Raw genomic sequence first — 12,874 nt, 5'->3', positions numbered from 1 at the left:
GTTTGTAGTCCCAGGTACTGAAATGGGAGGATCACTTCAGCCCAAAAATTCAAGGCTGCAGAGCAAGACTTCATTGCCTCCTCTCCTCTCTCTCTCTCTCTCTATATATATATATACACACACACACATATATATAAATTTATATTATTTATATAAAATTATATGCATAATTATGAAAAAAATCATTGCCAGTAAGGCTGTAACACAATTTTTATCACCAATTATAATATGCAGAAGTAGGAGATAACTTTATTATGGGCAGCTAAACTAAATACATACACACACACACACATACACATATATACATATATAAAATTTTAGTAATTAAATGGGAAAACATCCAAGAATTGTAGTGAGGTTGTAGGTCAGAGCTATGCCTTGTGTTTCAGGAAACTGATGTAGGAGTTACAGTTGACAGAAATCTGAAGATAGCTCCAGGGGCTGCTTCTGCCAAGAATCTGCTAGTCATCATAAGGGAAGGTTCTGGGTAACAAAATAAAACAAAAAACACAGCAAGCTTTCTACTGTTATAAAAAAATTCATGCTGAGAATGCACCCAGAATATTACATGCTAGTCTAGAAACTGAATTTCAATAAAGACAATAAGGTAGGGCATTCTAAAAAAAGATACTAAAATGACCAACGTAATGAATGTCTTTCTTCATTATAAAAAAAAGAGAATGAAATAAACTCCTTCACAGTATGGAGAAAACTGATTTAAAGGTATATACAATCTTAGATTATAAACTAATAGACATAAATGAGATACACACGACATCTATTAGGTTGCAGAATTGAAGGGTTGAAGAAAGGGCTCTAAGGTTGCTGTTCTGAGTCCCGCTGGTCCCCTTTTCATTACTCTGGTCATATTTAGAAAGCCTTTGCTGCTGATCAGGAGGGCTGATAGGGTTGGGAAAGGTAGTGTTAGCAGTCCATTATTTGCTTTCCTTTTCTGTTGCCAAGCGGCTCAAGCCTTAGAGTTCTACCCAGCAGTGCTCTCATTTTGGAAATAACCCTTCATTTTTCACTTGTTTCAGAGAATTAAAAATTTCCTGTCATGACTTGGCCTAGAAAAACATTAAGCTATGTGAGCAGAGGACATACATAATGACAATGGTAAGAAAATGAAAGAGGACTTGATTTTCAGTTTTATACAATACAGCTGCTACAAAAAACAAGACAGTAGTTTGTTTAATTTCTCCTCTGACAGCATTAGACTGTAAATTCCATGATACTGGAAAATTTTGTGTTGTGATCACTATTATATTCACATCATCTAAAAGTAGTATTTGGCACATAGTAGCTGGCTCAGTAAATACTAGCTGAATAAATGTTGTAAATACCTGATTTTACTTTTATAACTTAAATAAGGATCACCTTTAAGTCTTGGTTTTTTATGGATTACTACTTAATATTAAATTTCTTCACTAAATTATACTGATGTTAGAAATGAAGTTTTAAACATTTTCTATATAAATTCGATCACTTCCTAATTCTATACACTTCTAATTTAACAGTTCTTTGTTTTTACTAATGCTAAAAAATTTGTCATATTAGTGTCAAGTTAGAATATAGAAGAAGAAATAAGATTTAAAATGTCAGCAATTAGTTTAAGTGTAACATGGTTAAGACCATGCTGATAAATATAAAATATCTGACATATTGGGCTTGATGATTCTTTGTGGGAAAACGTACTGTCCTATGCACAGTAGACTGTTTAGCAGTAACCCTGGCCTCTACCGCCAGTGGTATCAACCAAAAAATGTCTCTAAACATTGTCAAATGTCCTTTAGTTGGGGGTGGGGAGCACAGTTGCTCTCGGTTGAGAACCAGAACTTTAGATATTAGAAATATATTGGCAAAAAAGATTTACCTGAAAGCAAAAATGATCAAAATACCCTATGGATTAAATACAAATGTTTTCTTTCAATTGATGAGAAGATATAAACTTATAAGCACAATATATATAATGTGAAGTAGCAGATAAATATCTGGAATATATAAATCACGTAACTGTCCTCCATTGGAGTTACAGAATTTCAGAGCAGAAGAACTTTTAAGGTCATCTAGTGTAAACTCATGATGAAACTCGGATTTTAAGTAGATAAATAACTTGCCCAACGTCTTATAGTCAGGAAGTAGCATTTTTATGAGTACTACCACCAATATCTGTTCAACAACTGACTGGATAAAATAAGCACGCAGCCTGTAGAGTTCTTACTATAGAATAGTGTATTCTATATAATAAGGGACACTTAACTGTATTAGTGTTCCTAAACTGGCACAAGAAGAAGGCATCACTGATGCCTAAAAAAGGCCAATGGAAATACTGTAGTAATAAATTAAAGAAATTTGTAATTTTAGTTGAAAATACAAACAGATTCAAAAATGGCCTATTTCAGTGGTAAGGAGTTATCAAAAATTGAGTTTTGATTTTGTGACTCAATGAATCAACACTGAATGCCTCTATTTATGAAATTTGATATTGAGAAAGCTATTTTTTTCTGTGACACCCATTTTTAACTTTGCACAGAAAAATCTGAGAGACAAAGTTCCACAATTCATATGACCTTTTCAGACATGCTATTAATAGCAACCTTGACTATTTGTCTGCCAGTGTCTGTGTGGGCACATACAGTTCTCATACAAATACTCCTGGTAGTTAATTCCAATTTCTGAATCTCTGATAAGAGGGCAAATAAATTAAAAGATGCTGCATGCAATTATTATATCAAAAGCCATCTCTGACATCCCAAATATCAACATCTGTGTTTTTTTTTTCCCACTAATGATCTTAGGATTTCATATGACAGAAGAAAGAACTTCTGAAAATTAAGAATATTAAAAACATTTTTAAAAACCTTAAAAACAGGATATATTTTATTTAGTTGGAGATATATACAAATACTTATAATGAACAGGTGCTGTGATCTTGGGTTACATAGAACATTAATGTTTATCAAATAATAAGCTATAGGTAGAACAATATAACTTTTTCTTTCATTCATTCACTTATCAGACATTTACATATATATTGGCCCTATGCTGGCAAATAGGAATAAGAGACAAGGTCGTGAATCATTATCCTGCTGAGGAATAAAAGACAGGCCATATTTTAATCATGTCACATATAAGGATAGGGAATACATGGCATTCAACCTTAGATTCTTTTTATTATTTTATCAATTGAGGACACAAAGAGAGAAAACAATTTTGAATAGGGTAATACAAATATTTGTAACTTACTTTGAAAAAAGCGTACTTTCTAAAAAGGAGAAACATTTTAAAAAGAAATTTGTGATATTCCATAAAATCACTGGCAATGTAAAGCACTTTAGAAAAATGAGTTATGTGAATGTTAAGCTACAATTCTGGTGAAGCCATTTTTATAATAATCTTTCCATTGAGTAAATGCTTACTCTGTGCCAGGCATTGTTACATATTTTATGTTATCTCACTGAATCTGTGTATTACATATTTTATCTCAACTCATATAAAACACAGCCATCTAGTGAGGTATCTATTATTCATTCTAATTTACAGATAAGAACACTGACACCTAGAGAAGTCAAGGAACTTGTCCAAGGTTACAAGAATTGTATTCAGGGAAGCTGGGCATCTACTCTGCTCTGATGAACGCAAAGCCTGTACTTCTCTTCCTACATGTACCTTTCTTTATGATGTTGCAGGACGAAGTGGGGGAAAAGGATTTTGCACAGAGGCACTAGCTTGTGCAATAGTACAGAGGTAGTACAAAGCATGTAAAGAAAATTTTAAAAAGACCAGGTGCATACTGAGGGAGGGAGTGAGTGGTATGAAATGAGACTGTAGGTAGGCAGGAGTAGGTCATGCAGGGTCATGTTTGGATTTGGGATTATAACCAAAGTGCAGGAAAAAAAATTGAAGCATTTTAAGCATCTGAGTCTTGTGATCAGATGTATATTTTAAAAAGATAATTTTGGCTGCCTACAGAAAATGGATTCGATAGAGAAGAGTCCAGTTAGAAGGCCATTTCAATAGTTTAGGCAAGAGATGATAGTAGCTTGGTGGAGACAGTGAAAAGTGAATACATTACAGAATATTGTAGAAGTAGAACTGACAACATTTGGTGATAAATTAGAAGACAGAATAAAGAATGGGAATGCCAGGATCACTTCTGAATTTCCAGTATTATCTTTTAGATTTTGGAAGATAGAAAAAGAGAGAAATTTAATTTTAACCAGAACAAGATTAATGATCAGACTATTCTATATTATTTTAGCATCTGTTTATTTAAAACTAATTGTATTTGTTTCCTAGGGCTTCCAGAACAAATTGTTGCAAATGGAGTGGCTTGAAATAACAGAAATATATTCTCTCACAGTTAGGAAGCTAAAAGTCTGAAATCAAGGTGCTAGCAGGAACACACTCCACCTGAAGCCTCGATGGCAGAATTCTTCCTTGCCTCTTCCTAACTTTTGATAATTACTGGCAATCTTTTGCATTGTTTGGTTTGTAGAACATCACTATAATCTCTGCCTCTGTCTTCACAGTGCCTTCTCTGTGTATCTGTGTCCTTTTTCCTCTTCTAATCAGTATGGCAGTCAATAAACTTAAGGCTCATCCTAAATTCAGAATGATCTCATCCTTAACTAATTACATCTGAAAATAGGATATATTTCCAAATAAGGTCACATTTTGAGGTTCGAGCTGGTCATAAAGTTTTGGGGGATACTATTCAACTCACTACATTCACTGTTAATTTTATTGGCTTTATTTTTTTCTTGTTATTACTTATCATCATCATCATAATTAGCATTTGCTAGGAAAGAAAGAGGTACTGTTCTAATGTTTTCATAGGTTGAGGGGTCATGACTGTTGGAGGAACCCAAGAACATACCTAAATATGCTAGACAGAATTGCAAGACTCATAATATAGTAGTACTTATGGCAATTATTTATTACATAAAAGGAGACAGCAAAATCAGCAAAGGAAAAGGTGCTTAGGGTGAAGTCCAGAGGAAAGAAAGCACATGCTTCCAGCTGGAGTTGCAAAGGACATACTTAATTCTCCCAGAGTTGAATTGTGACAACACACACGAAGTGTTGTTTCTGCTCATTAGATACTCAGTACCCAAGTTTTTATTGGTGACTGACCACGTAGGCACCTCTACTTAGCGCAGGTCAAAATTCCAGACTCCCAGAAGGAAAATAGGTGTTCTTCATAAATCACATTGTACAGGTACTCCAGGTACACAGCACACCACTCTTACAGTTAAGGAACAGTGGGAATACTCCTGAAACCCAAGTTCCCAGATGCCAGTCAAGGCCCAACCTTGCAAGCAGGAATTTCTAAGGATAGCAGCTCCAGGCCTGTTATGTTAGTTCTTCTCTCTCTTCTCTCTCTCTCTGTCTTTTCCCCTTTCCCTCTCTGACATCTCTCTCTTTTCTCCCTCTCCTCTTTCTCCTTTCTCTCCTCCTCCTTCCTCCTCTTCCTCTCTTCTTCTTCTTTCTCTCCCCTCCCTCTCTTCCTTCCTTCCTTCCTTCCTTCCAGACAGGGTCTTGCTCTGTTGCCCAGACTGGAGTGCAGTGGTACAATCACAGCTCACTACAGCCTTGAACTCCTAGGTCAAGCAGTTCTACCTCCCAATAGCTGGAACTATAGGCACACACCTCCTTGCCTGGCTAATTTTTTTAATTTTAATTTTTGTAGAGATGAAGTCTTACTATTATGCACAGGCTAGTCTCAAACTTCTGTCCTCAAATAATCTTCCTGCCTCAGCCTCCCAGCCATATTTTATTTTAATATTTTAAGGAGATTAAAGAAAGATGAAGTTTTAGCCTAATTAACAAAATCAAGGGATTAAGAGATTTACTTTCACCTTTATGGAGAAATAAAAATATAAAATTCAAAAAGAGTATATGTACATGCTATAGCAGAAGCCAGTCTGGTATAATTATTTCTGTTTTGTTTTGTTTTTTACCTAAGGGAGTGATGTCCTGAAGTATAATCCAGTTTTCCAAATTTTTGTGTTCGGTAGCCATGCTTCTCCATGACATCCATCCATGTTGTATAATTTGGATCTAGACCCTTAAAATTATTCCATGATTCTGTTAAGTGAGTGAAGAGGCCACTCCACATTGCTGAGGGAAAAAAAGAAATTGGGATTAAAGTAAAGCTTGACAATGTGCTTGAACTATTAAGACAATTACTCTGAGAGAGCAGTCCACTAGCTTAGGACTAATGCTCTGGAATAAGACATACCCACATTAGGTGCTTTGCCTAATATTTCTGATGGTTACCTCCATTTATCAGGGATAAAGCCTTACAAGGAGCTCCTATTTTCTTCCATTTTACAGATGAGTTGACTAAGGCTTAGAGGATAAGTTACTTTCTGTAAATACAGCTGGAATTAAATATAAAGCCTGTGTGACTCTAGAGTCTTCTTTCAATCATAAAAACAATCCCTATGTATTTACTGCTTAATTTTCTAAATCAGTCAGTAGAAGTGTCGATCTCATTTTCCCAGTATCCTCAGGGATTTTTCCTATTCCTTGTCTTTTTGCTATCTTTTCACAAAAAGAAATTAAGTATACTATGTCTTCTTTCTTATTCTCGACAACTATGATTGCTTATTCCATAAATACTTACTTTCCTTTTCTCATTTCTGTGTACACATTTCTTATATGAAATGTATATAATCTGAAGTAATGTGGAAAAAATTCAGATAAATCTGAATCTAAGAAGTTCTAATGACTCTGTGGTATACTCTAGTGTCCATATAAGTCCTCCCAATTATCTATACCCTTACTGAAAAATTTCCCTGGAAACAGAATTCTTCTAGGAAATATGAGTATTTCCTCACTTGCTCAAGTCAAAAGATTTTTAGTCATCACTGATAAGGAAATGGAACTATAACACATAAACTACATTATCAGATTATCATTCTAAAAGATAAAAGTTCCTACTCTTTAAAATAAATTAGGCCAGGTTCAGAGGCTCAGCCTGTAATCCCAGCACTTTGGAAGATTGAGGAGAATGGATTGCCTGAGCCTGTGGGTTCGAGACCAGCCCAGGCACTTGGCAAGACCTTGTCTCTACAGTAAAAAAAACAAAAATTAGCCGGGCATGGTAGCATGCACCTGTAATTCCGGCTCCTTGGAAGGCTGAGGTGGAAGGATCGCTGGAGCCCAGCAGGTCGATGCTGGGGTGGCTGTGAATGTGCCATGGTACTCCACTCCAGCCTTGACAACAAACAGAGTGAGACTCCAACTCAGTTAAAAAAAAAAAAAAGAAAAAGAAAAAGAAAATAAATTAGAAATTCTGATAACCCCAATACTCAACATACACCTTAAAATACACACGAACCTATATTTATTAAAAAATTTACTACCCTACTTCTAGGTGTAATCTTTTAAACTGTAAGTATATTTTCAATGCGTTGTAACTTTCTTCCGTGAATATTAAGGATGTTCATACCTGCACGTGATGGACAACAGATTGGAGAGTTGGTATAGGCATTCAGAAAGGAAGTGCCCCGTGCTTTCATGAAATTGATAAAAGGAAGTTTCACTACCAGACTTCCTGGATGAAAAGTTAACCTTCCATCCTGGAATAAAGAAATTTAATTAACATTGATTGCATTTCAAAAGAAGAGAATTATTTTAACAATACAATTTACATAGCCAAAAACTTCACTATGAATATAAAATACCAGGAGAAAAAAACAAGTACAGAGAGTATTGCCAGTAACTGGTACATAAATATCTAGAACTCAATGCAGTGTTACACTTGAATTCACTTGAATATAGCTTTTTCTTTCTTTCTTTCTTTTTTTGAGTCAGAGTCACACTCTGTTGTCCAGGCTGGAGTGCAGTAGCATACTCATGGCCACTGCAGCCTTGATCTGCTGGGCTCAGGTGATCATTCTACCTCAGCCTTTCAGGGTTGGAACCACAGGCATGTGCCACTATGCCCAGCTAACTTTCTTAATTTATTGTAAAGATGAGGTCTTGCCAAGTTGCCCTGACTGGTCTCAAACCCTTGGGCTCAGACAATCCTCTCACCTCAGCCTCCCCAAAGTGCTGGGATTATAGGTATGAGCCATTGTGCCTGGCCAGTTATTATTAAATTAAATGACTTTCTGTAAAGTTCTTTTGGGGAATGATGGACTGATTAGACAAATATTTATTGACTACTTACTACATACTAGGCACTGTGCAAAACCAGAGGATACAATGGTGAATAAAACAGAGTCCCTGCCCCTAGAAACTTATAGTCTAGTGAAATAGGCAAAATGTATACTGACAAATGAAATGTGAATAATTACAAATATGATATATGCTTTGGAAAAAACCTGAGATACAGAAGAACAAGGGAGACCTGCTTTAGATAGAGTGGACAGGGAAGTCTTCTCTGAGATATGTAAGACCTAGAGTTGATACAGAGACCCACTAATGTCTATCCATATTGAAGTGCATGGCAAGGGTTCAAGTGCTCCTGTACGTTTCTGAGCACATCCTTGAGAGTCCCCTTGTCTTCTGGGGATCCTTGACTTCCCTGCAGACTACACCCAAAGATGTAAATCCCTATTTATTTCCTTTCTTAACAGTCACAGGTTTAAACAATATAGTATCAATGTAATTGTAAGTCTTGTGATTTGTGTAACTTTTGCATCAGTGTAATCCTAAGTCTTGTGATTTGCAAAACTTTTGCAACGCATGATGTCTTAAACCTGTAAACTTCCTTTACTCTCAATGTCACTATCTAAATGTAAAATGCAGTTGTAACTTAAGTTCTATACAATGCTCTGCTGGTCACATGGCTAATGTATAGGTACCCACAACTCTGAACTATAAAAGTGAACTGCGAGGCCTGAAGGGTGGCTAGAATCATTTTAGAAGGACCTTGAGTCCAGCTCTGATTTGAATTCAGAAATAAACTTCTTTCTACCAGTTCTCTGTCCCTTTGATTTATCAGTATCAAGGGAGAGCAGCCGAGCATTACTCAGACCATAACAGAGTGAGCAGGATACAGTCACTCAAAAAATTTAAGAGACATGTAAAGTATGAGATATTTGTGAGATGTGGTAATGTCAATTAGACAGCTGAATAAATGAATCTGAAGATGAGAAGAGATGTTTGGCTACAGATATGCATTTTGGAGATTAACTGGGGATGGTAGAACTCTCTTGGTAAAGGGCAAAGACAGAAAAAAGAATATCCCATTCTTGGAGTTATATCTACTGTATTGTTTTCAACATAATTATAAAATACAGTTTAAAAAATTAGCCAATCCAATCTATGCAATACACACAAACCCTTGAGATGTCTGAGATTTCCAAAGGGAGCTACAAAGTTGTCAGTGGGATGCACACAGGTGCTGGAGTTCAGCGAAGTCTATCGTGGTGAAATAAACCTGGGAGTCTTTAGCATATTCATGGTACTGAAAGCTGTGAGACTCCCTCTTTAGGGAAAGAGTGTAAGGAGAGGAAAGAAAGGGGTCCAGAGGAAGCTGTGAGGAGTCCCAAACAAGAGGAGAAGGCAGTGTGGGGATACTGAGAATGCACGGCCAGTAGGGGAAGAAGCTATGAAGTGAGGGCCCTGAGATCTGAGAAGACAGTGCCAAGAAAGAGGGAATGTCTGCTATGCGGAGGAGCTACCTGAAAGGAGGCTAGAAAATGCACCTTGGAATTGGCAGTATGCACAGAGACAGTTGGTGACCTTGCTGAGAGCACTTCCAACGGTGTAGCAGGGACAGCCAGCTACACTGGAAATGGGAAAAGAGAAAGGGAGGCAAGAAAGTGAGGCGGCAGGTGAAAAAAAAAACTCTTCTAAGAATTTATTTTGCAAGGGTTAATAGAAAAATAGAAAGGATGAATGTGGAAATGGCATGTTAACTGGAGGCGAATGTGGGATTCAGGTCAGGTTTTTTGTTTGTTTTGTTGTTTTAAGATGGGGAAGATTAGAGCATGTTTTATGTTAAAGTAAGTGACCACTTCTAGTGAGTAATCATTGACTGCAAACCAAATAACTATAGCTCTCCTCAATACCGAGCTAGAAGGCCTAAGACAAAGGTACACGAATTTCTCTAAGACCATAAATCTGAATTCTCAGAAACCCTTCTTCACAAATTCCAAAAGCCTACAGTCTTTTGGACATAGGGAAATAACTCTTTGTGGCCACTTCCTGGAATCTAGACAACTCAGCCACCCAGACAGAAGGTCACGAGGCAGAAGCACTGTTATGGAGGATGCCATACAGTTCAAATACTGTGGCTTGGGCTCCAAGTCCTGCAAGCTGAGTTTGAAATGGTGAAACAACCACTGCGAAAGGCTGCTGCAGTATGTCAATAATTCACACCAGATTAAAACGGTTGTTAGTGACTTCTTGACTCATTTCTATGACTGGTACAGGAATGCCATGTATATTAAAAGCAGGCTAGAAAGCAGGAGTCATTAAAGTGTGGAGCAGCAGAGCTGGCCAGAAGGAGAGGGGGTAACTGCACCACTTGGGGTGATTCCTAACAATTCCATGTGTGAAAGGTGATCTGTGTAAGATTACTGCCTGAGATATATGAGGCAGGGATATATAAATGTTTAGTGAGTGAAATGAAACAAATCTCTAATCCAGAGATCTGTTCAATTTCCAAAAGAAGACAAATGTAATATGCTTCAAAATTCAACAGTATATTTTGCAAAGCTAAATAAACTGGATCAAGTACATCAATGGAGAGATTTGTATTTGATTAGGTCTTTAGGAAATATTTAAATTATGATACACATATTCTCAATGTCAAGCACATTAGTCATACCCTAAACAAATAACCAAAATTTTATGTATTATCAGAGAAAGTATTAAACATTTTCTAGAAGTTTTGGTTTTTAATTTTGTGTGGTTTTTGCACACTGGAAAATAATTTTAAAAATAGGCTACTATTAGTACTGCTGATAATGGTATCAATTGGTCCACATAACTCTGAAGTGGATATTAACATGGCTAGCTGATGATAAGCAGAGAAAGTAGATTTTCCATAATATGCCAATGTGCTTTACAATGGATAGTCAGTCACAGGTAAAAACACAGTTCTGTCATATTTAGTTGGAAGAGAAAATACTGCAGAATGGCTTTTGGGATAACCTTCATAATTTACTAATAGCCCATTTCAATGTCCTCAAAACTATTCCTATGGTTCAAACAAATTAAACTCTCTAACATGGGCATTTACGAAATAAATAGAGGTCCATTAATCAGATTTCTGCATAAAAGTGACAGAAATGGTACCAACTGCTTCAGTTGCAGCATTCTGTTACTATTTTTAACTCTCATGGGTCCAAACATTTTCCTCTTGGGGTGGATGAGTCTTTTGGTAGATAGGATTTTGACTGCTCCTTCTGAACCATGGTTTGAACTAAGTTCCTCATCATTCTGGTTCCAGGGAGAACTAGAGAAGAAGTTTAGATTAGATATCCATGTATCATCCTAATGAAAGAATATACAAGTAACCTTAACTGTCTTATCAGTTGTCATGACAAGACTTTTTATGTATAGGGTTCTTCCCAGATGTGTCCATCAGACTGAGTGGAATGCTCAGTAGATGCTGTAGTATACATTACTGACCCTGATCCCCACTCCTGTCATCAAAATTAAAACCAATGCAGGTGCAGTCGCAGGGAGGGGGTGGGATTGGGTGGTGGGAGTGGGATGCAAAGGATGCCTGTGTCCTTTAAGGACCAAGGCAGAGATGCTTATTTTTTACTTTTTAAAATAGGTTTATTAAGATAAAGTTCACACACAACTTACCATTTAAAGTGTACAATTTAATGTTTTTTAGTATATTCAAAAACTTGTGCAACCATCACCACAATCGACTTAAAGATTTTCTTATCATCCCAAAAAGAAACCCTGCACTCCTTAGCCATCACTCTTTATTCCCCCAAACCACAGGCAACCATTAATCTACTCTTTACATCTACTCTTTATCTCTATATACTTGCTTTCTCTGGATGTTTCATATAAATGGAATCATATAATATGTGGTTGTGACAGTGTCTTTCATTTAGCATGTTTTCTAGGTTTCATTTACACTGTAGAGGTATCAGCACCATATTTCTTTTTTATTGAATAATATTAACAGCTTTTATGAATCCATTTGTCAGTTTATAGACATTTGGGCCATTATGTATAAAATGCTATGAATATTCATGTACAAAGTTTTATATACAAGTACATGTATTTTCATTTCCTTTGGATACATATCTAGAAGTGGAATTGCTGGATTATACGGTAATTCTATGATTAACCATTTGAGAAGCTGAAAAATTGTTTTTCAATGGCTGCACTATTTTACATTTCCAATAGTAGTGTATGAGGGTTCCAATTCCTCCATATTTTTGCCAATTCTAATTATTACTTATCTCTTTTATTATAGCCATACTAGTGGATGTGAATTGGTGTCTCATTGTGGTTTTGATTTACATTTCCCTAATGACTAATCATGTTGAGTATCTTTTCATATGCTTATTGGTCATTTGTATATTGTCTATGGAGAAATGTCTATTCAGATCTTTTGCTCATTTTTAATTTCCTAATCCAAAGTCACATATGTTTATATCTATTTTTTCTTATAAGAGCTTTATAGTTTTAGATTTTACATTTTATTCATTGATTCATTGTGAGTTAATTTTTGTGTGTGGTGTAAAGCAGCGTGTAACTTTATTTGTATTCAGTTTTCCCAGCACCATTTGTTTAAAAGATAATTCTTTTCCTTTTAAATGGTCTTGGTACTCTTGTTGTAGATCAATTTACTATCAACATGAGAGTTTATTTCTAAACTCCCAATTCTCACTCATTGATCTGTATGTCTATCTATCCTTATTCCAGTAGCACACTACCT

At 36.0% G+C, this 12,874-nt stretch overlaps 1 protein-coding gene across 1 annotated transcript in view; it reads right to left on the bottom strand.

Moving 5' to 3' along the window:
* The window catches only part of ARSK (arylsulfatase family member K), a 48,990-nt gene that overhangs the window by 29,950 nt on the left and 6,166 nt on the right, over positions 1–12,874 (bottom strand). The window contains exons 2-3 of the mRNA XM_008050845.2: positions 7,460–7,589; positions 5,964–6,123 (exon numbers count right to left, since the gene is read on the bottom strand). Of these exons, the coding sequence (XP_008049036.1) occupies positions 5,964–6,123; positions 7,460–7,589 (290 nt within the window). The remainder of the gene's footprint in view (positions 1–5,963; positions 6,124–7,459; positions 7,590–12,874) is intronic.

Source organism: Carlito syrichta, unplaced genomic scaffold (assembly GCF_000164805.1).
Source record: "Carlito syrichta isolate Samal-C Ts95f unplaced genomic scaffold, Tarsius_syrichta-2.0.1 Scaffold6706, whole genome shotgun sequence".
Taxonomy (NCBI): Eukaryota; Metazoa; Chordata; class Mammalia; order Primates; family Tarsiidae; genus Carlito; species Carlito syrichta.
The sequence above is the reverse complement of the archived record's forward strand: the minus strand, read 5'-3'. Positions and strand labels throughout refer to the sequence as shown.